At 46.5% G+C, this 26,230-nt stretch overlaps 3 protein-coding genes across 5 annotated transcripts; 1 reads left to right on the forward strand and 2 right to left on the reverse strand.

Annotated features, from left to right (window-relative positions):
• Positions 1 to 592: 592 nt before the first annotated feature.
• Positions 593 to 13,661, reverse strand: gba2 (glucosidase, beta (bile acid) 2). Its single transcript, XM_036551183.1, has 17 exons — positions 13,137 to 13,661; positions 10,127 to 10,218; positions 9,774 to 9,889; positions 8,930 to 9,148; positions 8,036 to 8,275; positions 7,692 to 7,794; positions 7,260 to 7,413; positions 5,763 to 5,888; positions 4,924 to 5,108; positions 4,544 to 4,648; positions 4,145 to 4,252; positions 3,736 to 3,887; positions 3,321 to 3,427; positions 2,662 to 2,804; positions 2,027 to 2,142; positions 1,415 to 1,606; positions 593 to 1,099 (listed from the first exon to the last, which is right to left on the reverse strand). Exons 1-17 carry the CDS (start codon positions 13,352 to 13,354, stop codon positions 797 to 799), a joined length of 2,679 nt encoding a protein of 892 aa, XP_036407076.1. The 5' UTR covers positions 13,355 to 13,661; the 3' UTR covers positions 593 to 796.
• Positions 13,662 to 15,203: 1,542 nt separating this feature from the next.
• On the forward strand, positions 15,204 to 21,735 carry rgp1 (GP1 homolog, RAB6A GEF complex partner 1). Of its 3 annotated transcripts, none has more exons than XM_036551311.1 (9): positions 15,204 to 15,538; positions 15,974 to 16,089; positions 16,255 to 16,388; positions 17,491 to 17,574; positions 18,184 to 18,333; positions 18,875 to 19,021; positions 19,300 to 19,427; positions 19,993 to 20,170; positions 20,983 to 21,735. In XM_036551311.1, the coding sequence occupies exons 2-9, from the start codon at positions 15,974 to 15,976 to the stop codon at positions 21,204 to 21,206; spliced, it is 1,161 nt and encodes a 386-aa protein (XP_036407204.1). In that variant the 5' UTR covers positions 15,204 to 15,538; the 3' UTR covers positions 21,207 to 21,735. The 3 variants fall into 3 exon arrangements, with proteins under 3 accessions (XP_036407204.1, XP_036407203.1, XP_036407205.1); XM_036551310.1 differs by lacking the exon at positions 15,204 to 15,538 and adding an exon at positions 15,546 to 15,632; XM_036551312.1 differs by lacking the exons at positions 15,204 to 15,538; positions 15,974 to 16,089; positions 16,255 to 16,388 and adding an exon at positions 17,162 to 17,342.
• Positions 21,736 to 22,930: 1,195 nt separating this feature from the next.
• On the reverse strand, positions 22,931 to 24,588 carry LOC118793576 (microseminoprotein, prostate associated). Its single transcript, XM_036551801.1, has 3 exons — positions 24,486 to 24,588; positions 23,732 to 23,840; positions 22,931 to 23,099 (listed from the first exon to the last, which is right to left on the reverse strand). The coding sequence occupies exons 1-3, from the start codon at positions 24,586 to 24,588 to the stop codon at positions 22,931 to 22,933; spliced, it is 381 nt and encodes a 126-aa protein (XP_036407694.1).
• Positions 24,589 to 26,230: the final 1,642 nt, after the last annotated feature.

The following is a 26,230-nucleotide window of genomic DNA, read 5'->3' on the forward strand; positions in this document are numbered from 1 at the left end:
ACTCACACTTATTTTAGTTTACTTTCATTCTCCAATTTATTGAGTCTCATTGGCATGAACAGTTGGAGACTGGTAACTACACTTCATAGAGATAATGCATTACTATTCACACAGGCAGATGTCTCAAACCTGCAAGACGACGTAAAAACAGTACACTAAAATAAAGAGATATGTTCAGCACTTCATAATGCAGCACTCTATACAGCACTAGAAAACAAAAAAAAAAAAATTCCAGATCAACTATGATTTCAAGCATTCATATTGTCCCCCAAACTCCTTCCATATGGACTCTGTGAACCTGAGGGTCCTGGTGATTCACAGTTAGAGACTCTTCTAGAGAGTACAATTTGCCTGTACAAATGTTTTTAAAAAATTCTTATTCTATGCTGCTACGATTGTAGTCGCTACAGTGCAGTTGCTACTGTTTGTCTGTAGTTGTTACAGTGTATTTGCCTCTGTGTGTTTATGTTTGCACACATGCACAAGTATTTCCGTATCCAAGTGTGTGAAATGAGTTAGGATGACTTTATTGGTCATCCATCTCTGGTTTTGCTGGAATTGCTGTTAATACTCTTACATGGGGGGGGGCACTGTAGGTGTGAGAGTGTGTGGGCATATCATGGAGTGGGACAGCGGGAGATTGGCTTGTGTGTGGAAGAGAGAGGATGGAGACTGGCCGTTACACTTGTGTCTCAGTGGGTCCGAAGGCATGCGTATATGCTGCGTCCAGTGGAGTTGTGTGGGGCGAATGTCTCAGCAAGAAGGTGTTTGGTATTTTTCGGCTGGAGGGGGGCAGTCAGTGAGTGTTGGGTACATCGTGCAGGGTCTCTTGGGGGGGTTCGTTCGGAGTCGCTGGAGCTGGGTCCCGGTTCTCTGCCGGTCTGTTCTGGAGCAGTTCCCCTGCCGCGTGCCCACTTTGGTCCCGACGCGAGTCCAAGGCCAGCTGCATGGCCCAGATGCTGAGGGGGCGCATGTAGGCGAGGGAGCGGAAAATGCCCTTCTCGCAGTAGGCCTCAGGGGTCTGAAAGGCCATCCCCAGTCTCTCCCACACTGTCCGGTAACACCCCTCTGCAGTGCGCAAGCCCTCCTCTAACATGCCCTGAGACAGAGGCAGCAGGAGACAAATGAGTACCACTCATTTACATCAGCAAATCCAACGACATCATCCAATGATGACATCATATTTACACACACACACACACACACACACACACACACACACACACACACACACACACACACACACACACACAGGCATATGCACACATATTCGCGTGTGCACACTCACACAACAGCACAGGGAAAGTGTGTACTATCATACTCATAATGACATCATTTTCATAACATTCTGGTCACAAAACAATACTAAAGAAAACCGCCATGAATTTGATCAGCCCTGAACAGGTAAACTCACCTCATGAATCATAGTGGCTGCCAGTCCGTACACCACGCCCACCCACACCTCATCTGACTGCACGCTGGACCGATCGGGCACGCCTTCCGGGCGCATCCCGTTGACTGCGCCCATCTGTCCGCCAGCGAAGCGCAGGACGTTTAAGTCAAACACCGCTTTGAGCGCAGAGCGCACCTTCTCCATCGGGAAAGCCTGAAGAGAGAAACAGAAGAGAGTGGCGTTGGAGGTGACAGGAGGGAAGGGTATTGCACTGCAACACTGTCTTTTGCTCAAACATGCACTTGTCTACTTGTTATTGGTAGGGATAAGTCACATGGGTTGTCTACACCAATCAGAGCTCGATTGAGCCATGAGGAGAAAAGCAGTTACCTATGTGTTCGGCAGGCTCCTTCACGCAGCCATGATACCACACTACGATTTATACACTCCATAACCAATTTACAAAGGTGAACCCATTACTGGAGAAGCTGAGGTAACTTGCACATCGGTGCAGTTGTGTTCTGGACAGGATAAGACTTACTGGCGCACAGAGCCAGAGTTCAGTTCTCTAACCACCCCTCCACAGGGCTGTTTCTGGGGCAGGAACACACACCACACAGCCAAGATACTGACCTGGTATTCCCCTTCCCCCAGGCCAGATGCCCGCAGAAACCACTGGCCAGCACACTGGTCTGACATCACGCTGTTAGACAGGTCCCGTCCGCTGCTGTCATAATTATAGTACTGACCTACATAGAGACAGAAAAGGGGGGACCCATGGGTACAGACTCCTCCTACACACTGATACTGGAGATCTGATGTTTCAGATGACACGGTAAGGAGCCAGTCATGTACACCAAGCCCAGCAAAAAGCATTGACACCTTTGACACAGCTTGTACGTACAGCTACAACAGTAACGATAAAAAAAAAATCCCACCAATTTCTGCATGACAGGCAATATGTGCATGATCTGTTTGGCCCACTCCACAACTTGTGATGTCCATTTAGAAAGAGGACCAGCGCTCGATCGCTCGCTCGCTCTCTCCCTCTCCCTCTCATACATATATTATATATATATAATATGTGTGTGTGTGTGTACACACCGCCTTTCCTCAGCCTCAGCTGTCAAAGCCCCAGCACCACTCCTCAGCCACACCCATCAACCAGCTCCTCTGCCATGCCCAACTCCAGCTCCAAACCCGCCTCTTGCCAATCTCTGCCCCCTGCTTCTCAAAGCTCCACCCCCCTGCACTCTGCTCCGTCTCACCGTTCCACAGCAGCTTGTCAAAGGCGGCGCTCCCCCTGTCCAGCACGTCCCTGTAGCGCTGGTACACAGAGTCACTGTCCAGCAGCCGAGCCATCTTACACATCACACACACCGAGGCCAGCCACAGTCCCCCACAGTACGCACTGAGACACAGAGAGAGGTCAAAGGTTAAAGGTCACCCATTACCATCGCGCACACACACACACACACACACTGACTACAGAGAGAATTCACTGTAACCCGTGTTTGGATAGAAAATAGTCCAAGGTTACAGATAATCCCCACACACCCACATTACACTGCAAAGTAAGGATTAGAATTCATTATAAAAACATAAACGTGGAGAGTTTTGAGCACCCAAAGCAGCATGCAGCAGGCTACACAGAGGAGTAAGGATACAGATCCCCTCCTACATAGCCATAGAATTTGAAAGACATGGTAGGTTTGGAAACGTGAAGCATTTTCCTCATTGCAACATTTGATCATTATGTGCAGCTCACTGTCTGAGTTTATGTTAAATATCCTGTTACTCTGCTCTGTTCTGAGAGTGAGATCCACACAAATCTTTACATTTGTCCTGACTCTCTCCTCCATTCCTTCTTTTGTCATCCTTTTTTTTTTTTTTTGAAAACCTCTGCCATCCCCCTCCCTGCTCTCACCTTGGCCCGGTGACAATCCAGCCATCATACGTCTGGTCAGCGTAGCCGGAGTTCTCAATCAGACCATCGCCATCCTGATCAAACTTCATCTCCGACTCCATCACTGCCTGGGAAGGTCAATCAGATCCAACCAACTCTATCAGGTCAATACTGCACTGCGTGTTGCTGCTAATGTACTCAAACAGTGGGATGCCCAGATCAAATAGCCTGGACAGACATGACAAAACTATAACAAAGAGGCCATGAGGCTGAGTTGCATTTGCATTATTTGATTTCATTTTGACCAAAAGGACTTGGGTTGTGACACCATCAGGCGATTAGCTGTGTCATAGGGGGTTGGGCGTATCCATGTAAAATTACTGGCTGTATCAGATGAGTGGCACTGAAGGGCGAGACCCGTGTGCAGAGGACTCACCTGGCAGATCGGCCACATGTCCTGCAGGTACTGTCTGTCCTGGGTCAGGTGGAAGTCGCGGTACACCTGCAGCACAAACTTGAGGTTCAGGTCCTTCCAGTCGGCCGTGTCGTGGATGAGGTAAGCATTGACCCGCTGCCAGGGCTCGTCATCTAAGCAGAGACAATTTCATCCTAAATGCTGCCGTTTCACCACGTCTCCCCCACGCTGGAACCCCATCTTTCACATCATCCTCTCCATACACAGCTCCGCTTACTTCTCATCATGGCTTTGTCAAGCTGTTGTCAGTTACAGCATTTGTGTACGTCAGTAATACGTTTGCAATGTTTCATGTAAAAGCATTTCTTGGCATTTTCCGTGGGAATACACAGCAGTGCTAGGTGTGCAACATGAAGGGTGCTGCTCCTACCTGGGTCTCCAACGTCATGAGGAACCACATTACGGGTCTTTACTGGAGAACAACGCCCGCTCATCAGATTGAGTCTTTCTGTGGAGTCCTGCTGAACAACACTGCCCGCTGAGAAAGAGAGACCTGTTACCCTCTGATACAGACACAAACACACACACACACACACACACACACACACACACACACACACACACACACACACTTCCACTGAACAACTCTGCCCGCTGAGAGACAGACCTATTACACTCTGATACTCAGTAAAAGAGGTCCGTTACACTGTACATACACACTCGCACATCGACTGATCTACCCTGAGACAGGTTTATCACAAATGGATACACTTGCAGCCTTGCACGCACGTTAGCCTGGGGACAGCCGTTAAACTCTGGGTCCACTCACCAATGTCGTACTGCAGGCTGAGGGCTAGTTTGGGCCACAGCATGATGAGGGCGAAGGAGGCGTAAAAGTGCACATCATAAGTGTTGTACATCCTGTATTCCTGACCTGTAATCGGAACAGCACGTTCATCCAAAACCACTCCCAACTCACGAGCACACACACTGTGCTTTCTGTCTGTCTAAGTACACCAATACTGTACATGTTGACCTGGACTCACGGCTGGCTCAAGGTGAAGCACAATAGTGTTGAAAGTCGCACAGGGAGTTAGCAGGTACTATTGCAAACAGGGTCACATACTGCATGTGTGTGATATCAATAATGTGTAGTGACGGATGGACAGACTGGCGCAGACGGAGAGATGGATATTGGATAGGGCTCACCTTCCAGGTAAGCGAATCGGCCATATTCCTTGATGACTGGTGGTTGTGCTGGCAATCCTCCCTCCTCACTGCGTAGACCGCCGCTGACATCACTGTCCTCGGGAAGCTCCACCCACACGGTGCCGCCGTCCGCAACAAAGTAAAGCTCGTTAAACAGAGCCGACTTGTACCAGGAGGGCAGCGAGCTAGGAGGGAGAGGGAGAAAGATTAAGAACAAACACAATGCGTAATCACCAGGAGAGCCTCGTTCAGCCAGCCTTATCATGCTTGCGACAACCGTGCGCTTAGCTGGGATAAGTCTGCACGGACGATCCCCAATTACACAGAGTACTGCTTGCCATCAACCCGTCCTTTACTGTCCCAACCAACCACATGGCGGGTGAAGTTATAGCTTCAGAGCCTGTGAAACACCCAGCCACATAGGCAAGGTGGGGTCAGGTTCAGAAGTGCCTACTTGTATGGACTGTTTTGATTGTAATGACACAGGAAATGCTGGGAACATCAGCTATACTTGGAGCAAATAACCAATGCAGGCGGAAAAGGTCTTGCTTGGGGGTTTTAAAACGATACTTGTAAGGCTTCATTTGGACATACAAATGAATTTTTGCATTTGTCCTGGACAACAGCCTGAGTGTTAGTAGCCTGGTGGCACACGTTGGTTAGACATCAACGGCCCTCTCTCAATGCACCTTACAGCAGAACATCACCACACTAAATAAAGGCAGGATTCACAGACAAGGTGAAGATGGGTTTCTGCAACACCTCAGACCCCCTTTGTACAGCACTGCACAAGCACGGACAGTGGAGACGAGTGTGTGTGTGTGTGTGTCTCTCTATACCTGTCCTGCAGAATAGGGCCCTGCCAGGCCTCGATTCTTCTCTCCCAGTCTCTGTAGTGTGTCAGGGCGTAGTGACATAGAGAAGGCGCTGCATCTCCATTGCTGCCGAAAAAACGCGTGTACCTCCTGCAATACATTGCATACACACGATGACATTACCATACTCACACTGCAAAACACCGGTTACAAGACACATACACCATGAATTGCATACTGCTCTCGCTGTGTAATGCTTGTGAGGATCAAGCAACTCACTCTATTCAATTAATTTGGGCTCAGTTGCAACATATGATTTTTGAGTACAGTGGTACATAAGTGAACATTTTTTGAGAATGAGAATTTGAATATAGAGACCGTAAGGTTCATGGCCACAGCATTGTACCCTACAAAGCATCAGTAATTTGCACTAGACATTCAAGTAATGAACATGAAATGTGATCATTTAAATTTTTATTTATTTTTAAAAAATACATTCCAGTATGCTTCCTCCATGTTTGAAGAATATAGCTGAGAGTCAAGCTGTTTTACAATCCCTTTTGTTCCCAACCCCATAGAAAATGACAACTTCCTGTTTTGCAGTCTACCTCTGCATGTGGTAAACGAATGTACCATTAGTTTCCTTTCAAATAAAGTTGTCTGAATGGGATTCTTCAGTGCTACTACCATTTAGGATGTGAGTAAAGTATCTCGTTGCATAAATAATTCACCACCATAATGCAACTTCAGATATGAGCAGAAACTAGAGGGTAATATTTAATGTACTTCTGAGCACAGACATTAAAGTGTTAAGGGTGACACACAGTGATGTGATTCCCTCAGGGCATTCCAGGTAAAGTTGGCAATTTCAGGTTGTACGCTTGCTCTAACAGAATGCATTTCATTGAAACGGAGTAATGCCCCTTTTCAAGAAAAACAGGTACATAAAAATTTACTAGAATATCAAGATGAAGGACAGTTTAGTGACGCCGGTTCAAAGGTATGAAATCGTTGAAGAGCGCTCAGCTGTGCCAACGATTCCACTGTTCCACATTCCTGTGATGTCACTGTATTCTTGGTCTCTTGTTCAGTTGTAAAAGCAAATCACTATAGGTGTGGTTCTCAGGCCTTTTATCAAACAGTGTGTGTGTGTGTGTGTGTGTGTGTGTGTGTGTGCGCGCAAATGACACTATGGCACAGTGTAGCTCTCGCTCTTACTGCTGTAGGTTATGTGTATCAATTTACGCTCTCAGTTTCCTAATATGTACTACAGTCATTGCGATAATGAGGCAGTACATATTCAATGTGTACATGTTTAAACGTCTAATATGGAATGACTAATTTACATTATTTGTGAATGACTGTTAGAAGAGAGAAGCAGGTGTGGCATCAGTACCCTCTGTGAGTATAGCATGCAAAGATACAGTAAATATTGCTGTGTGGCATTTTGCTTCATGCACCATATATTTCTGCACAGGGATGCAGTATCTTGAATCTCCCTGATGGAGGAACTGTCTATACCTGATGTGCTCTCTCTCCCTGGAGCCGAAGGTGATTTTGGGCATGTCCCATGACAGGCTGAATTCCATAAAATTGTGTCCTTGTGCCGGGACGGTGCACCCTACGGCCAGGGCCGCAGCGACTTTCTCCCCTTTCTGAGTGGGTGGACTTGAGCCTGGAGCAGTCACAGAGGGGGGCAGGTGGTAGAAGGGGTTAGCAATTATCCAGGGAACTCTAGTTTGAGTTCTTTTTGTTTCTGAGTCATCAGTTTCTGAATCTGTGTACAGTAGTTACAAAATGAACATATTTCCCCCTTTGAAGTAAAGGGGATCAAAATCTGGACAGCAGAAACACAGTGGAACCACTGGGAGTGAAAGCTATCAAAATCACATCTTGCTTTCATTTTTTCCCCCAACTTAACAACCATAACCCAAGTATACAGTTCATATCTACCTGTGGGGGAGTCTAACCGTCCATCAGTGATGAGGTCATTCCACAGCGCCCCACAAGTTCCCTTTGGGCTGAATGCTGTCTGGTAGCTGATTTCCCTGTCAGACTGTGTCATACGTGTACCCACACAGACACAAACACAGACACAGACACACAAATCATTCAAAAGTGATCACAATCATCCAGTTTATATCCTACACAATTAACTCCTGTATGCTTGGCACACTGAATAATATGATGATGATCAATGTGTCTCAAATTATGTGGTTTTTCAAACAAAACCAGAAGCCAATCCAAACTGTTTGCTGGTATCGTGGAAGCTATGGGTTTTACTACAACCATCCTACCTGTTCACGGGCTGCTATGCACAGAGTGTAGGGGTTGAAAGGGGTGCAGTGATGCAGCAGGACCCCAGATACAGACTCCCCCTCCTTCTCCAGGTGAAATGGTTCATTCCAATGCCCCCCACTCTTGTCATCCTTGTGGCCCGAGCCATTTATCATAGTGAACATGATGGAGACATCCAGAGCGAAGTCATTCTTGTTCTCTATCTCCCACACCAGCACCGCCACTGGGAGACTGGTATCCTGAGCAGGGGGAAAAGTAGGCAGTGTGAGTAAGGGCCGAGGGAGAGTGAACAACAGATTTAGAGAAGCCTGTCCTTTACAGTGTATAAGCAATATGTCTATCGCAATCATTTTTAGAAGGAAACATATTTTCCCCACTTTACTTGGTGCACATTTAAGATGGAACATTTCCTGTGGCATTTAGCAGAAGCCACCGACATTGGATTCAAATTCCTGGATCTGTGACCACCGAGATCACCACTCTAATCCACCAGTTCAGCTCTACACTGCTGTGAAGTTCAGATCATCATCACCTGATGGAGGGGGCAGAGCACAGGACAGGCTGTCATGACAGACACCCTGTGAGTGCCAGCTACAGAGGCTGGACCACCAGGCCTACAGGGGTCAAACTCATCCAGTTTTCTAGTCCTTCACAGATCAAGATCACAGAATTCCTTACTGGAATTTGTTAAATTATCTGTTATCATAGCTCTGACTTAGACACCTGTGTTAAAGGCAAAGGGATCTTTAAACAATAAGCATTCTTAAGAACTACAGCCACAGCATTGAGATCACTCTCATGCCCATGTGGTGGCCGGACCCACAGGTAAATGACAGAATTACATACAGCCCTCTGAACAGGTAGACTAGGACGATCAGGGCAGGGTCTGTCACCTTGTACTCGTGTGGGAAGACAGGTGACACCTGTCGGCAGGTGAGTGTGACGTTCTGCCCCGGCAGGTGGTAGACGGTCCACGCTCGGGGGTAGAGGGCATGGTAGAAGGCGTACTCCCCACAGTAGCCCCAGTTCCAGCCCTGCAGTGTGGGAGGCCTCTCTACAGACAGGACCTGCTGGTACACGGTCTGCCCCCCGCGACGAAGGCACACAGTGAACTGTGGGAGGAAGGGAGGAAATAAGGGTGAGTTAAAGGAGAGGAGCAGGACAGCAAGAAAGGAGAGGGGAAAGACAGGAAATGAGAGAGGAAAAAAGCCGGTGGTGGAAAAATAAGGGTACAGTGCAGGGGGGACAAGGGGAGAACAGTTAAGACAGAGAAGAGGAAGAGTCAGCATAAGTCAGGCCTACAGGGAACAGTCCTAATACACACACACACACACACACACACACACACAGTCTCTGGGTGCAGCGGTGACTGAGTAACCGTGTGACAGTATCATTGTATGCTCTTACACTCTCCCGCTCCCAGGTGTTGCAGTATTCATGGGAAGGCTAAATAATAGATGAGGTCAGCACCAGAAACCACATTAAATCAGTCTCCCAGACTACTGCACACATGTGTGTGCTTGCATTTGTCTATGATGGTAGCATTATAATCTTTTTATTTTCACCCAGACTGTAAACAATACATTTGTTGGCATACTGCATCTGCAAATAGCACTTACATAGGTTATGTGTCAGTTGCTACGAGACTGTAAAAATTATCTCAAATAACAGATTCAGGAACCTGTGTGCCAGTATGAAACCTCTCAGAAACACAGGTTCACTATCTGCCATGCTCACCTGGTTGGCGATGACAGTTTTGTAATGGTACATCCCAGGATTGAGCTGCCACCTGCAGAACTCCCCCCTCCAGCCACGAGTTATGGTACCTCCCCCGAATCCACCTAAAGGAGCACCTAAAAAACAGACTTTCATTTAATTAGAAGATTACTACACATGAACTCTCCAGACATCAGTGCGGAAGAATTCTTTACATGTGTCCCTAAACTGCCGCATTTCCCTTCCTGCCTGTCCGGCTGTACCAGAAGGATGCAGCGTGGAAGCTTGCCAACAGAGATCAAGGTACAATATGCAGTTACTCCCGCCGCACCTCTGTGTCTGTATCAGTGCGCGGCTGTTGACAGTGTGCATACCATAGATCTGCCGAAGGGGTAGGGCACGGAACATATCAATAAAGGGAGCCTTCTTCTCCACCTGGGTTTTCTTGTACCACCACTTCAGGTATCTGCAAAAAAAAAAAAAAAAAACAACCAGAGAAGCGGGTCACAAAGGGGAACCGAGGGCAGTGGCATCCCGGGTGCAAACAATGTCACCGATATGATCCAGTGACGATCCATCTGTGGAACTGGGAAGCATTGCACACCTTCCAGAACACTTCATTCCAACACTTATTCTACTCCACAGCAGCATCTACTAATGCTGAGAAGCTGCAGGCCAAGTGAGTGAAAGAGTGAAACGGACATTGTGCACGCAAAAAACATGCCACTCTCCATTTCTCTATCCATCCCTCCCTTCCACTTCCGCTCCCTCTCAGAGTGTGCATTCATGCAGTCACAGCTGTTTCAAAGGCCTTTAACACCCGACGCGAGCTCAGTCAGGAACAGAGGGCGATTCAGAGAGAATAGAGTGGGGGGCAGAGGGGGGCAGTGGGGGAGGGGGGAGGGCAGAGAAAAGAGCAGAGAGAATTGTGGGATCACGGGATTAAGCCAGGAATTGTCTCGTCTGCGGGACTGACTGACAGGTCTGACAGGGCTTGCTGTGTAGGAGAGCAGAGCACCACACAGAAGCACAGCTATGATTTAATCGATCGTGTGTCAAGAGGACCTCGCGCACTGACACGCTATTCAGACGCGCGCTCCTGTGCAGAAACTCTCACCATGCACTCGCACATGTGTACGGATGCACACACAACCACACATGCATACCCAAACAGAACCCAGTTCCAAGCAGCTCAGTACGCAGGGATAAAAAGCTTACTGCAGTGTCTTAACGAGGCGCCATAATTATGAACTGCTGCAGTCATTGGCTGCAAAATAGCCCAGTGAAAAGTGAACCTCATGGCACAGGTATGCCATGTGAAATGGATTACAGAAATAAAAGCTGCCAAATCAGCAGCAGAGCATGCCCTCAACCTCAAGCCCCACCCCCACCCATTGCTGGCCAGGGCACCACTTATAACAACAGCAACGGATTGCCATTGTTACTCCACTATCCAAAGCACCAGATCTTGCTGAGGTGAGATCTCTGACCGAGATGCCACCGACAATGGCGGTGACTATAGTTAACTATTTCAGCTCTGCGACATAATGTTGCTCAGCTCTCTCGATTCTAGTCGAGGGGGTCGCTGATAACAATGTGGGACAACTTGGCCTTTTTGCCACACAACCTCAGTGATCAGGTCTCTGTTAAAGGGGTTTCAGTTTGCTTAATTAAGTAGGAACCTGTCTAATGATCGCTTCACTGCCCTTTGCAAAGTCATTTTGCAACGTTTCCCATGTTTTTATACAATGAGAAGCACAAATCTGTTTATGACTCTGCAGTAATAACCGTCATTTTTATTGTTGAGATGTCATGACAACAGTGAGGCCCTATAACTTATTAACCATAATCACCACGGAGGACCCTTGTGCACAGTCTGGACAAGGGTATGATAAAGAACCACACCTAATGAACAGCATATTTTCTCATAATCTTTATTGAGCTTGCATGCTTTGCTTATGAGGTAGCTGGCCACACAATGGACAAAAACCTCTCTTAAGGAATGCAGTCTGAGGTTATTAATCCTTCAAAAGTAATTAAACTTGATTTCATTAAGAACACTGAGATTAACTGGCTCTCAACAGTTGTTACTGATAGCGAAAATCACAGCGAGGTGCGATAAAGAATTGGGAGCCGTTTTTGTGCTCCTTTCTATGCCTAACACCTATAGCTCACAAACACACATACACATACAGATAACGTAATCAAAGAAATTGGAGCAAAGTAGCATATATCCTGGTGTCTGTAAGAGCTGGTAGGGGAGGGAGGATCGGAGTGGAAGAGAAGTTATAACTGTGGACTCACCGGGTGGTGCTGAGGCCTTGATACAGCTATTTAACTGCCGGGGGCTCAGGTTCGAGGCACACAGATACCGAGTGTGAGGTGGCGGGAGCTGCCTCTGCACAGTGGATTAGCCTCTCAGTTTCAGGGTTGCCCCGGGTACCCACCAGACAGGTCAGACTTACTGAGCGGCCCCACCTTCCCATACTCCCGAGGAAAGTTGCACCACCTGTTTCTCTGGAACCGAACGCAGTGCAAACCGGCCTGGAGGGATCACCCCAAATCTCCCCGGAGCAGCCCGCTTCCCGCACCCATCCCTAACACAGAAACCACTGTGTCTGCCAATCCCCTGGCGGCCATGCAGTCTGAACACAGTGCAGCCCTTTTGTGACTGTTGCTAGAGGCTGCATTGTGTTTGAGAACAGCATCTACAGTGGCGAAATAATAATCTACAGGTATTGTCTTTTCAGCACACAACTTCAAGGATATGCTAAATGTGTTTTATCATTTCGCAACACAAGACAACTGGAAACAGGTATTTAAGTCTCATTACAACTCATGAGTTAAGAGGTGCTACAGATGTAGATTAGGCAGTGTAGCATAGTGGTTGAGGCGCAGGAGTCGTAACCAAAAGGTCGCCGGGTTCGACTCTCCACGGTGGACCTGCTGCTGTGCCCTTGGGCAAGATACTTAACCCACAATGCCTCAGTAAATATCCAGCTGTACAAATGGATAACATTGTAAAAACCTGTAGGAGGGATAAGAGCGTCTGCTAAATGCCAATAATGTAATGTAATGGTTGCCAACCAGACACAGACAAACTGCAACGGTCCTCCACTGTCTGAGACGTTAACAACCTGCTTGTTTTCAAGACACATCGCCATTACTTAATGAACCGGTAGGAGTAGGGGTGGCTGTCTGGTAGAACCAGTCCAAATGCACCACACGGCGTGGGTGCTGGCAATGTGAGTAACTCAGGTTCCCTTGGGGCTGCGCCATAGCAACTATGCCTTGGATGTCCGGCATATTGTGGCGAATGAAGCCTATTACGATTAACTGTGGGAGACAGAAGCACAAAGGAGATCGGGGGAAATCGCCGCTCACCTGATACCTAGGCCAATGTGCTCCATGATGTTGGACAGAGACACATCTCTGGCTTGAAACGGTTTCCTCTTCTCCTTGAACTCGTGGGCCAGACAGATCCGCCAGCCTTCCGCCGGCACCCCATATCCAAGTTCGGACGAAACATACCGGCTCATAAGTTCGGCCGTGGAGCTGCCGTCACCAGGCTCCATTGCTCCCTGCGCCGGCGGGGGGTCCATAAAGTCCGGATGAAGTGTGCAGTTGTGCGGAATACGTTATATTTTATCAGAGAATAGCCGTTCAATTCAGTGACAAGGATATTCCAGTGAGTGCATGCAAATTCAGTTTTGTTTTTTTGTTCTTCGTCGCTTAACTGTAAAATAGTTCAGATGACTTGCAGTTCTTGTCTGTTCATTATCTACATATCCATGCTTGAATAATTGCACAGACAATAAATTAATGGTACAACAGACTGATTGTCTAAATCTTTTCACACGTTTGTATTCCAAAGTTTCGAATGAATTGTAAATGAATGAACAAGGCCTAACAAACCATCAGATCAGATGACATCAAGTAAACCATCTGCGGAGCCGCTGTATCAGAAAAACTCGTTGAATCGTTGACACGGTGTTTGCACCGTCTACTGACGTCTGTCGCAACGCAGTGAACGATATTTACGTTATCAATCCAGTTGTACCCGCGTCCCCATTGGTGTATGCTTGCGGTTGGCCTGCCCTTTCACGGGAGCGATCAAACACCTGCTGCCTACGTGAACTGGTAGCAGACTTTCAACCGGTGACGAACACACCTGAGAGCGTTCAGGTGTGCACAGTGACGACCCTGGCTCAACATACCACCCTCCACCCCCCTCGCTATTACGAGTGGCCGGTCTGCTTAAGAGTCAAGCGCTTCTTAACAGCATCCACATCCTGCACGTTTCAAGCCAGCCCACTATGTCCCAGAAACGTAATGTGTTGAATGAACTGTGCCTCACCGTCTGGCACTGTACTGCTAAAGAACAGAGCTGTCTTCGTTCTCGATTTCGCTAACCTGCCAAGTAGTTCATTATCTGACCGTGGTATATTTCTTTATTTCCTATTCAGCCGATTAGCTACCAAGTCCACGTAAAACTCTATCCTGCTGTAGCGCCAAGTTACTTCGGTTTCGTTACTTGTGGCTGTATTCCGTAGGCTCTAATGGAGTAAAAATTGGATGAAGATAACAACTATCTTGTCTGTCACCGTCAAATAAAAATAGCAACCTAACACTGTGCAGTACACGAGGTAATTCCGCTCGCAAGAGTATAAAACCTGGCTAGCTCGCTTCAACTACCTAGTCCGTATTTTAAAAAATGCATCTTGAACTGTAAAAAAGCAACACAGCCGAACGCAATAGCTAGCTGGTTATATGACATCGTATAAGCATCGTGAATACCCAACGAGGTATTCGCCTCTCCCAAACAAAACAGTTGGGTATCCAAGTCGCTGCGGCACCCTGTTACGTTACCCCCAATATGCAAACACAGCTGCAGGGTGGACGGAAATCGCTCCGCAGCACCACGGTTGAACTAATCGGATTCTCCGGGTCTAAGATTTGACCAACTCTGAGTCAAAAAGGGGGAAATTCAGACTTAGACCATTAAAATGTGCGCCTTTTTAAGATTATACCCTATTCGTTCCCTTAAAACAGGACAGTGATACCGATTTAAACGTAATTATTTTTAATTGTTTTGCAAATGTAGGCTGAAAATATTTCGCATTTCGTGTATTTCCACCACGACCTCCCCCCGTGGCCCCTTTCATTGATGATCACATCCCTGCGCATCACAGATGCCACGGAGCACTTCTGGATGGCCAACAGAAAAATATACCTAAGTGGAAATTTACGGTATGAGTGTAGAAATGACTGTTTCTAACGTCATTTCTAAATACAGACTATTTGCGTTTGAAACCTAAATGGTAGTCTTAATTGGATATATATATATATATTTGTAAAACTGCTTTGCACAGTTGAAATATCCAAAAATAATTATTTACATAAGGACTCAAAGGACTCGTTGACACTGTTTCTTAAACACAACGACTGACCAAAAAGGCAGTTCAATAAAATGCAAAGTCTACCGAACTTGCGCCGAAGGAAAGATCCGAGAAATCAAACGGTAGCTTTGTATTTTCACAGCATCGCTTTTAGTTGTTTTTCCGTCACCCAGGGTAAGTGAGTGATCGCACAGCTTTTTCTGAGAGGAGTTGTTTTGGTTATGGGTTGTCGGTGTACTGCTAAAAATCGACTGCAGCGATAAGTTAGCGACGCAGCTAGCTAACTAGCTAGCTGTTGTTTCAAATAGCTAGCGGGCCACAAGCTGAACTGGAACCTGGACTGGGAAGTGGACATAAACATCCAGAAAGTAGAAGAATACGGCCGAGGTAGACTTGTGAAGCCCGTTTGGATTATCATTTGGCCGAAATTCGGACATAGCTAGCTGGCTTCCTTGCTAATGTGGTGGTACCTATGCGGCAGGTCAGCATTTCGAGTTCGAGGAGTTTAGCGCTTAATCAACTTTACCATAACTAGCTAGCTTGATAACTACCTGAGTAACTAAATTGTTTGTTTGCTTCGTTACTGTTACCAGACATTGTCTCTCCAGACAGTAAAGACTACGACGTGGACGCTAGATAGTGTGCATATCAATTACCTTTTTGATGTCCAGCGTTACCAAGCATGCTTATGGTATACAGCTAGTTAACAATTAACTAGCTACCTATATGGCCTAACGTTACTTGAATGGTTTGATCTTACTATGAGAGTAGGATCTGTTACACGTTAGATGTGAAGCCAGAATAAGCGGTGTCTTTGCGCAGATGATCGAGGTGGTGGCCTCCTTGTCCCGAGGCCCGGTGTTCCTCGCAGGGGAGCTGTTGGAGTGTCTCATCACTTTCACCAACCCCATGTCTCACCTCTCTACCTCCGCCAGCAGGTAAATTCGTCCCCTTCACTCTTTCCTCACGGGTCAGTTCAGTGCCGTTGTGCGACCACCCTTGTAGTAGTTCTTCAGGTGGGTTGTTTCGATATGTAGACTGACCCCATGTCGTTCTGCCTCTCTCTGTCCTGTGCAAACTCTCTCCCTCCTTACCTGACCCAGTGAGATGCTGGCCTGGGCCAGTGCCCAGATTCACTGCCAGTTTCATGCCAGCGAGAGCCGCGTGGCCCTGCCGGTCCAGGGGATGAAGCAGGACGTGCAGGCGGGGAGTGACACCGTGCTCATTCCCAGCAGGGGTGAGTGAGGGAGAGTCCGCCTCAAACGGCCTCGTGGAGGGAGTGATGGCATGCCGTTTAAAGATGGCAGGATCTCTCCATCAGTACACCATGCCTTCAGTCCTCCAAAGTGGTAACCTTTGCCTAAGTGCATGGTGACTTCTTTTTTTCCCAGAAGCTGAATTTCTATAGGGTATCCGTATAGTAAACTGATGCCCTGGTCTTGGTGTTGTAGTTCTTTGTCTGGTTGGTTTACAGTACACAAATGTGTGGTCTCTGTCCCTTGGAGCAATTAAGATTCAAACCTGGTCCTGTTATTATTGTCTGTTGTTGATCAGCTTGATGCTCACTGCCTGTTTTCTGTAAGGTACCTTTTCAGCTGGCAGAGTGTGTTCGGGCGGAGTTAAGGAGTTAGACCTGAGGGTGTCCCTGTCCATAGTGCGCGTTTCCATGTGGCTTAGCATGGCCAAAATTGCTGTGGTCAGACCTCATCCGTCATGCAAGTAGGGAGAGGTTTTGCTTGCATAAGCCTGTTTACTTTCACTTAGTACTTAAATACAAGCACGTTTTTCCTTCATATTTTGCTCGACTTCTTAAAATAAGTAAACGCGCTGTTTCCTTAATTTAATCAAGGTTAATCCGTATTTATTACTGTGTTTTCTTGGCCAGCTAATTTGGTTGATCATTTGATTGAACAAGTGTATTACCTTTATAATTGTCAATGAGGTCATTTTGGTGATATAATTAGTACAATCACGTGACCTTTAACATTTCTTTTTTGGCTGCCAGTCATATAGCTTTTCATCCTCAGTGTGTGTTTCCTTTCTGTCAGTGATCATGTGATATCATCTACCGTTCAAATCCACAGTCTGAAAGCTGCCTTCACTGTAAATATTCTTGTGATGAAGATTAAAGCGCTAAGCACTGCCACTCAGAGGTCTTACACCAGAAATTGCTGTACAGTACACCAGTGTTGTAAGTGGTTCAGTCTGACAAAAAGCTTTAATTGGCTGCAGGAGAAAACTGCATTCATTCTTTGCTAGACCTGACATTCTCTATGTCTTTGTACAGTATGAATGTTGTCATACCTCTCTCTCTCTCTCTCTGTCCCCCCCCATCTCAGGTGAGCGCGGGCAATGCATGTTGGACACCCCCCCGAAGATACTGTTCTGTGACCTAAGGCTGGACCCAGGAGAGAGCAAAACTTGTATGTCTGAAGTGTAGCTCTCTCTTCAACACATGTTCACACTGTATTAACCAGAATGGAAGGCAGGTTTGAAAACATGGGTCTTAAAAATGCAACTTGTGTCTTTATTCTAAGTCAGTCAATTCTAAGTCATATTAATTAAGTGGCAAAGGATGCTGCCAGGGGCCAAAACGGTGCCAGTGGATAGAATGTACATTTCAGTAGTTGCAGGTTGTGCTAGCATAGTGGTATGAATATGGATAAACATATTTGCAGTGAACATGTCTGAAAGGGATCAAAAGCTGTCTAAGTAGCCACAAGACGTCCAGTTGATTGTTCAAGTTGTATTTTGTTTTCATTTGATAAAGTGCATCTTTGTCATTTTTAAAAATTCTCTTCTTTGAAAAAGACCATTGCCTTATGACCGTGACTGCCTTATGTTCTAGCTGGTAAGGTAACAGTTTCAGGCCACAGTGTCTTTTTATCTGTGTGCATGTGTAAATCATTTGCTGTTTGCCTGCCTTAACGTGTCCGAGTTGTAGCACATTCTCTGTGGATGTGCCACCTGACTGTCTCTCTTTTGCTGTCTAAGGTACACTCTCTCTCTCTCCCTCTCTCGTTCTCTCTCAGACTCGTACAGTGAGATCGTGCCCACAGATGGCCCCCCCAGTTTCAGGGGACAGGCTGTGAAGTATGTCTATAAGTTGACCATCGGTTGCCAGCGCGTCAACTCACCCATCAAACTGCTGCGTGTGCCCTTCCGAGTCCTGGTGTTACATGGTGAGCCCCTCCCCCCTCTCACTCCGTTAAATTACATTACATTACATCACATCATTGGCATTTAGCAGATGCTCTTATCTAGAGCGACTTACATAGGTTACAGTTTTTACATGTTATCCATTTACACAGCTGGATATTTACTGAGCAGTTCTAGGTTGGATGCTTTGCCCAGGGGTACAACAGCAGTGCCCCAGCGATGCATCAAACTGGCAACCTTTCAGTGGATGTATGGAGGGTGTATCTCACTAGGTCCGATAAGGTGGGTGAGAGAATAGGATAAATAGAGGCAGAACAGCATAGGGTTTGGGGGAGAGGAGCTGGGTGGGAAAGAAGTAAATAGAGTCCTGCTTCCTACTGCTATGCTACACTGCTGCCCATAACATTAACATTAGCCTGTAGCATTAGCCTGTGTGTTTAGATGCCTCTCTAAGGGACAGAAGTATTAATGGATCAGCTACATTCTATGTAAATCAGGAAGAAGTGGTTTACTTTTTGGAAAGGTGCAGCCCAGACAGTGGAGCAGTGACTCTTTCCTCCCCAGGCATGCCTGAGCCCCCATTCCCCCAGGACGAGGAGGTGGCCCCCTCTAACCCCTTCTTGGAGGAGGAGGAGGGTGGTAGGAGAGATGCTCGGCCCCTGGAGAGAGCTCTGGACATGTTAATGGTCACCACCTCTCGGCGCTGTCCCCGTGAGTTGCTCTCTGCCTCTTGGTCGCTGTGTATGTGTGTGTCTCCTTGTGTGTTTATCTGTCATTCCCTTTATCCATGTGTCTTTTCTGTGGGTCCATTTTTGTGTGTCCTCCTATTTGCCTGACTGTATTCACCTGTGCTTCTGTTATTACCCTGGATCTCTCATTTGTGTGTGTATTTACTTGCCAGCTGTAATACTTTCACTGCAACAATGACCGTCACTCATCCTTCATTATGTGTGTCTATTGACGGTGTGTTCCCTCTTTCTCATATACAGATCTGTTCAACATCACCAACATGCGTGGGAAGGTTGCAAAGTTCTGCATCTTTAAGACTGTGTACAGACTTGGGGAGGATATTATCGGCACATTCACTTTCTCCGAAGGAGACATACCCTGCCTGCAGGTCTGTCAGTCTGTCTGTCCGCCAGCTTTACATCGTCTGAGGGAGATATGCCCTGTCCACACTTCTGTCTGTTTCGGTCTCTTTGTGTCTTTCTCTCTGTCTCTCTCTTTGTCTGTCTGTTCCGTTTGCTGATATGTAATGTATATGTGCAGATACGTTTGTATATCTGGTTTATTTTCTCAAGGGTGGACAAACCCAGCCTATAGCTGTTTTTGTCTGTTTGTGTTACACTTTCTCAGAGGGTGAAAGGACACGCAGACAGGCTTGTAATCAGAAATATGTCTGACCCATTTTAATTCTCCTAAGCCATACTTGAGGTTTTTGTCTGTATGTGTGCACAGCCAAACACACGTGTGGCATGTTTGTATAGGATTATGTACTCACAATGTGTATGTGTTCCTACAGTTTATGTCAGCAGTGTTTGTGTTCACACAGCATTATGTACACAGAGTGCATATTTTCAACATTATATATTGATAGCAGTGTGCGTGTCTGTGTGTTCGCGTGTGTGTTCGCGTGTGTGTTCACGTGTGTGTGTGTGTGTTCACGTGTGTGTGTGTTGCAGTACTCGGTCAGCTTGCAGAGTGAGGAGGAGGTCCAGCAGCAGTACCAGCGGCGGCCTGGTCAGTCTGTCAGCATCACGAGTCACGGCCGGCACCTGGAGTCCTGCCTGCACACGGCTTCCAGCCACTTCTCCCTGCCCGTGCCCCTCAACGTCACCCCCGGCTTCAGCACAGACATCGGTCAGCTGTCCCTCTACATCCCCTCGCATTGGAAGCAACACTTTCCCCATTGGTTCAGCGCACTGTTGGCACTGCATTTCTCTGCTCTGTGCTGTCCAGTCACGGCTCTCTGAACAGCTGCACACAGCGGGAATTGCAACCTGATGCCTCAGAATGAAGAATAGCATGTATATATTGAATTGTAGCTGCATCCATTTGAACAGAACGGCCCTTGTCCAGTACGGTATACATCTGACTTCCCTATGTACTGTTTTAAAGCTGTTTTTGCAAAGCTTCTAATTACCAGGCTGTAGCCACCCTTCTTCATGAGACCTCTGTATTTTATGCTACACAGTAGGTGATGCCATTCAGTAACCTCCCCACCTGTATTCATTCTAGGTATACTTGAGGTACTCCAAGTATTACATGCTGTACAACAACATACAGCACATTAGAAGGACCAATCCAGGGTGACTGGTCAGCGTTTACACTACATTACATTATTGCCATTTAGTAGATGTTCTTATCCAGAGCAACCTCCATAGGTTACAGTTTTTCACATGTTATCCATTTATACAGCTGGTTATTTACTGAGGCAATTCTCAGTTAAGTACCTTGCCCGGGGGTGCAACAGCAGTGCCCTAGTAGAGTGTTGAACCAGCAACATTTTGGTTACGAGCCCTGCTCCTTACCACTATGCTACACTGCCACCCTAGTACTGCTACCAGCGCCTTTAATTCAGTAGAAGCATTAACACTGTAAATCATTGTTGATATTTCTTCCTTAATGATCTCCTCCTCTTGGCTTTGCCTCTCTCTCTCTCTCTGTCGCAGTTTCCCTGAGGTGGCGCCTGCACTTTGAGTTTGTTACAGCCCGGGAGCCCGTGGAGTCGCCCACCGTGCTGCAGAACCAATCAGAAGTCACAGTGTGGACGGGGGCGGGTCACGTGGATGTGGACACCTTCAGCTGGGACCTGCCCATCAAAGTGCTGCCCACCAATCCTGCCTTGGCTTCCTACGTGTCCCAGTTTTCAGGGACTAACAGCATCAATATTTAAGGGCAAAGTCGAACACGGTGGAGGAGTGTGTGTACGTACGTCTGTGTGTGTGTGTGTGTGTGTGTGTGTGTGTGTTTTTACAAGAGCAGAAGGGGTTGGCTGGGGTGGGTTGAGTCATGTCATTGGGAGGTAATAAAGGTAGCTTATTACATTTGCTCTGCATTTTATTTTGATATTGTTTGTCTGCAGTGCATGCAGGATTACCTTCACCTTTATAAAGAAATTCAGTGAGTGACAATGAGCGCTTTGATCCACACCAAACAGAGCAAAGGTTTGTTTTACAGGCACTCTAACTTTTTTCTTCGCATTTCATGTTTTAACTAATTCAGAAGTCCGCATATTGTCCAAAGTCCTGTCCATGTGGAGTAAGTCATCTGTCCGGAATGGTCACTGTTTGTTAATTCAACGGTTGCAAAAATTCTGTATGTTCTCGGTTAATTTTGCCCAGTGACTCATGAATTAAAGAGAACGTGAATCATAATTCATATCTGGGAAGGGCATGTCAGGATTCAAGTCAAATTAAAAATGCAGTCTGTGAAAAAAACCGTTACGTGATTTTTTTACTATGGTGGGAGGAAAGGAACAAACCGTTCATCCCCGCTTCCATTAGCATTACTCTACATTCACATGTGGCCACTGCATAGACTGGCAGACAGTAACAGCGGGGGGGGCAAGGTCAGTCTAAATACAAGCTGCATCTGCCTGCCAAATCTGTTCAATGTACTCTATTCTCACATTCAAAACAGTACAGTTGGGAGTGTGGATTGCATAAACCTTGTCGAGGCCTCCAAATGATGTTTATATGCACAAATTCCTCCAAAGAAAAGCAATTCTAGTTCAATTTTTCTGTACGCTGTGACTTGCATGGCAACATTTTATGTTTTGTAATGTATTTATTTTGTATGTGTTTACTTTGCTGCAATATATGAATCCTACACATCTCTGCAAGGCATCTCACTTTCCAATACATTTCTAGGTCATACAACAACGATTAAAAAACACACGGGTACATAAGTTGTTGAAAGAGTAATTTAATTGTTACAGAGGAAAGCGTTACAGGACATACACATTCATTAACATCCTTATATATTACTATAGGTTGTGATATTTACATTAGTGCATTCCGTGATAAATGATGGTTATAGTCCAGGTTGTTGGCCATGCTTACTGAGATGGTACCAGATGCAACCTTAAAGAACTTGCAGAGAAGCAGCACAAATGTGGTCCTAAGAGGCTAGCATGTACTGTGTGTGTCCTAAAGCATAAGATGAGGCTGTACTTGTCTTAGGCATTCCTGACATTCACTCCTCGGCAAGAGGCATATAGAGCACTCTCAGATAAGGGAAATGCACCTCCATTCCCTAGGATATCGCCGTTCTGCTTCGGCTACTTTGCTCCAGTTTTGGAGATGCCTCCAGCTCTCTGACTGCCAGAGCAGTGCTGCCTCACCCAGATCTCAGCACAAGATTGCAGCATTCCAGGAAAAAAAGGGTTGTACGCACATTATCTATACTGTTTTCCATTGAAGCGGGTGTATCTATGCATTGCAAAGGAAAATGGTTACATTTTTTTCTTAGACATTCCCTGTGAAGTGAAAACCAAGCGTTATTTCAGAGAGACGCACAGGCAGGTGGATAACAATAGGGTGGGATGTGTGCTTGGTTGAGGGGGGGGGGGGGGGTCAGGGGTAGGGGGCTGGGCAGTGGATGAGTGGAGGGTGCAGGCTACCCTTCCAGCTTCATATCGAGAATCCCATGTTTTGGGTCGAGGCTGCTGTCCTGCCCAGGGGTGCAAGGCAGCCGCGGGTCAGCGCTCTGCACCACGGTCATCTTGCAGGTCTCCGCCTCCACTCGAACCTCGCACCATGCCGGGAAGTCCACTGGGCGCTGCACCCTGTGGAGGAAGAAAAGAGAGAAATCAGAGCTGGACACTGCAACTTCTCCCACAACAAGGAGCCCTGGCTGGAGCTCATGTGTAATGTGAGGTAATGTTTGATGGAGATCTTAAAAAGAGTAGATTTCAAGTAGGTTCTGTAGTTATTCCTGTAACTCAGTAAAAATGTTACATTTCTCAATCAATTAGTAATTTTTCTTTTCCTTGCTATTGTTTCTATTATGATACCAATATGATATTTATGACACAATGTTATGTTTTTTTCACTTATTTTGCAACAAAATAGACTTTTCTCCTGTGCAGTTGACAAACATTTGTCAGAGAAATAAGTTATATATATAACTAATATATATTCTACTTAAATGTCCATATATTCCATAAGACTACACATAGCTTAAAAATGAAAGGTTGAGAAACCCTATGTTAAAATTACACCTATTTACCCTGACAGGGGAGCCACTATTTACCCTTGAAGATTCTACATAATCTGCCCTTGAAGAGTCTATCAAATCTATTGAGGAGTCATTAAAAACCTTAGGGAAAATAAGGTAGTCACTCAATAGATTTAGAACGTTGACAGAGCTGGGGGTCACAGCAGTAAGAATGGACACCTGTCAGGGTGAGTAACTTACATCTCACAGCAGCCGACGCCCATGGGATACAGACAGGTACACTGGAGACACCCGCTCTCCATCCACATCTCCCCCAGGGAGTAGTGCTTCCCCCTGTACTCACACAGTGCTGTGTGTAGAGAGACATGGTTACGCTTTCCACAACAAAACATGACAACTCTACACTAGAAATCCACCAAGGGATTAGTATTTAATGTGGCCACACCAGACTGTCAGATTCCACTGTTAAACACGACAAAGTAATGTGGCGTAATGTACATTTTATTAATTTTGGTTACCAATAATGGTGCATTTAAATGCAGTAAGATTACCTCAAACAGTACAATACTAGAAGCTATGATGTTCTATAACAAAAAATATGTTGTCGTATGACTAAAGTAGAAGAGTAGAACTCCTCAACTTAAATATAACAAAATGAAAGCTGCTAATTCTTTGTCTATCGTATAAACAATTGAAAGCGTCCAGTTAGTCCCCAAATTTCCCCGCCTGGGGATCAATAGTGTTATCTTATCTCTTATCTTAGAACACGTCTATAACATATTACTATTCTAATATATCACACATGTCAATTGTTTACCTGTGAACAAACGAGAAAAATGCATGTGCATGTACAGATTTTACAAATCATTTTAATCATCACTAAAATTACAATTTCAGGTGTGCCTGTATTTCAGAAATTACACTGAGCCACATATGCTACTCTATCATGCACACCTTGTGTCTGTGTGTATGATGCCCATAGATGGTTTCTCACCTTGGGAGTTGAAGTGGCACTGGGTGGGTAGTGCCAAGCTGCTGGTCCAGAGAAAGGTGCCCACCAGGAGAGCCCAAGCCCAGTGTCCTGCCATGGAGTCCATGTTCCGCTCTCTCTGAATCCCTCTCTCGAATTCGCACCAACATTTATACCCCCCAAAACTTTATGAGCCGGGCACAGCCCCATAACGAGGTAGGGCAGGGCGGGCAGGAGGGCGGGGGAGTCTCGGGGGGGTGCAAGGGAAAAAGGTTGTATCTTGGCACAACTTTGGCACTCTGGAGAACACCATTCTCCGCTCCAATGGGCATGACCTCTAAAACGATAGAAACACTGACACATCCTGGTATGACTAAGAGAGTGAGGGAAAGAGACAGAGAGAGAGAGATGGAGAGGGGTGAGACACGGAGGAGGGAGAGCGAGGGATAGAGAGATGGAGATGGGAAGACAGAAGGAGAGAGATAGGGAGAGAGAGAAGGAAGGAATGTAAGCAGGCAAAATCAGAAGTACAGATGCACCAACACACAGCCTTTAGACATTTGCGCATTCATTTTTCAAACATGCTGTGCACAATCACAAGAAAGTGGCACTGTGGAAAGTACACTGCTAGGTCTTTATCAATAACCAGGACAGCTCGACCTTGCGGTGTGAATGGAAAGAGGCAATATTCTGAAATATTGAGCTCTGAGGACCAAAGCTGTTACCAGGCGGTTACTAGGTTGTCCTGACACACACACACACACACACACACAGATATTTGGGCACTGCAGCTCTCCGTCTGCACTGACCCTTGCCCGCTTCCCCAGGATGAGCTCATCATGATGTCAGCGTGGTTCCAGCAGTAGCTCTCCCTGTCTCCATGCTGTGACCTCACACGGGGGCCTGTCCAGGGTTCAGGCTGTTTCCTGCTGTGTTTAGATGGAGGAAGCTCATAAATACAGGATTAGACTTTTTACAGAGCTGCTGCAGGTGTCTGTCCGGGCAGCCCCATCGTCACTCCTGCTCTAACCGTCTGTCCTCCTGCCCTGCACGGGAGCAATGATGAGGAGGGGGGGGGGGGGGGGGTTAGTGTGCGAGGTAATGCTCCCTGAGCCAGAACAAAACATTAGCTCACATTAGCTCACCTCCTGTGATTTGCTATCGCGTTTGGAAGCAGAGGTGATAGGAAAAAATTGTGACATGTGAGCAGGCCTCTCGGGCCCCTGAGGCCTTGCCGTTTCTGTTATCCACGTTTGATTGGAGGAGCCAGTGGTGTGTCTCGACCATTGGCCATTGCTCATCAGCCTTAATGGCACCACGTTCACGTGCACCCTGTGTCCACTGGCTCTTGCCTGTATTTTATCCTTTCAGCACCTAGGTGCTGTTGAACTCCTCATTTGCAGCAGGACCCTGAGGTTACAGACTCCTGAACTTCGCAGCATGTGGTTGATCAAGGTATTAAACTGCAGATTCGATTAAATTAATCAAATCTGCACAAGACACAAAATGCAGGCAATTTGTGATACACAAACAATCACATCCAGAATTTCCAATCAATACGTTCCTTTTTTTTTGTTGTTGTTCTGAACATCAACATCCAGGAATGTGCAGCTGTGTCAGGGAGCCCTCGTCACCCTCTGTTAGTAGGAGAGTAATGGCCCCTGTCCTTTTAAACAGGTCTTTAATAATGAGTGGAGCGTGAAATGGACAGAGGTGCTATGCTGTTGCAGAGACTGACTCATCACAGGGCATTATATAACCACACAAAT

This window comes from Megalops cyprinoides, chromosome 18 (genome assembly GCF_013368585.1).
Source record: "Megalops cyprinoides isolate fMegCyp1 chromosome 18, fMegCyp1.pri, whole genome shotgun sequence".
In the NCBI taxonomy this organism is placed as follows: domain Eukaryota; kingdom Metazoa; phylum Chordata; class Actinopteri; order Elopiformes; family Megalopidae; genus Megalops; species Megalops cyprinoides.

Coding starts and splice junctions, on each gene's coding strand:
- rgp1 (XM_036551310.1), top strand. Junction 16,389..17,490: donor CGTGCTCATTCCCAGCAGGG/GTGAGTGAGGGA, acceptor CCCCCATCTCAG/GTGAGCGCGGGCAATGCATG. Junction 18,334..18,874: donor CCGAGTCCTGGTGTTACATG/GTGAGCCCCTCC, acceptor TTTCCTCCCCAG/GCATGCCTGAGCCCCCATTC.
- LOC118793576 (XM_036551801.1), bottom strand. CDS start 24,588: ATGGACTCCATGGCAGGACACTGGGCTTGGGCTCTCCTGGTGGGCACC. Junction 23,841..24,485: donor GTGCCACTTCAACTCCCAAG/GTGAGAAACCAT, acceptor CTCTACACACAG/CACTGTGTGAGTACAGGGGG. Junction 23,100..23,731: donor GGCGTCGGCTGCTGTGAGAT/GTAAGTTACTCA, acceptor CTTCCTCCACAG/GGTGCAGCGCCCAGTGGACT.
- gba2 (XM_036551183.1), bottom strand. CDS start 13,354: ATGGACCCCCCGCCGGCGCAGGGAGCAATGGAGCCTGGTGACGGCAGC. Junction 8,276..8,929: donor TCTTCCCACACGAGTACAAG/GTGACAGACCCT, acceptor CCCCCTGCTCAG/GATACCAGTCTCCCAGTGGC. Junction 3,888..4,144: donor TCATGACGTTGGAGACCCAG/GTAGGAGCAGCA, acceptor GTCTCTGCTTAG/ATGACGAGCCCTGGCAGCGG.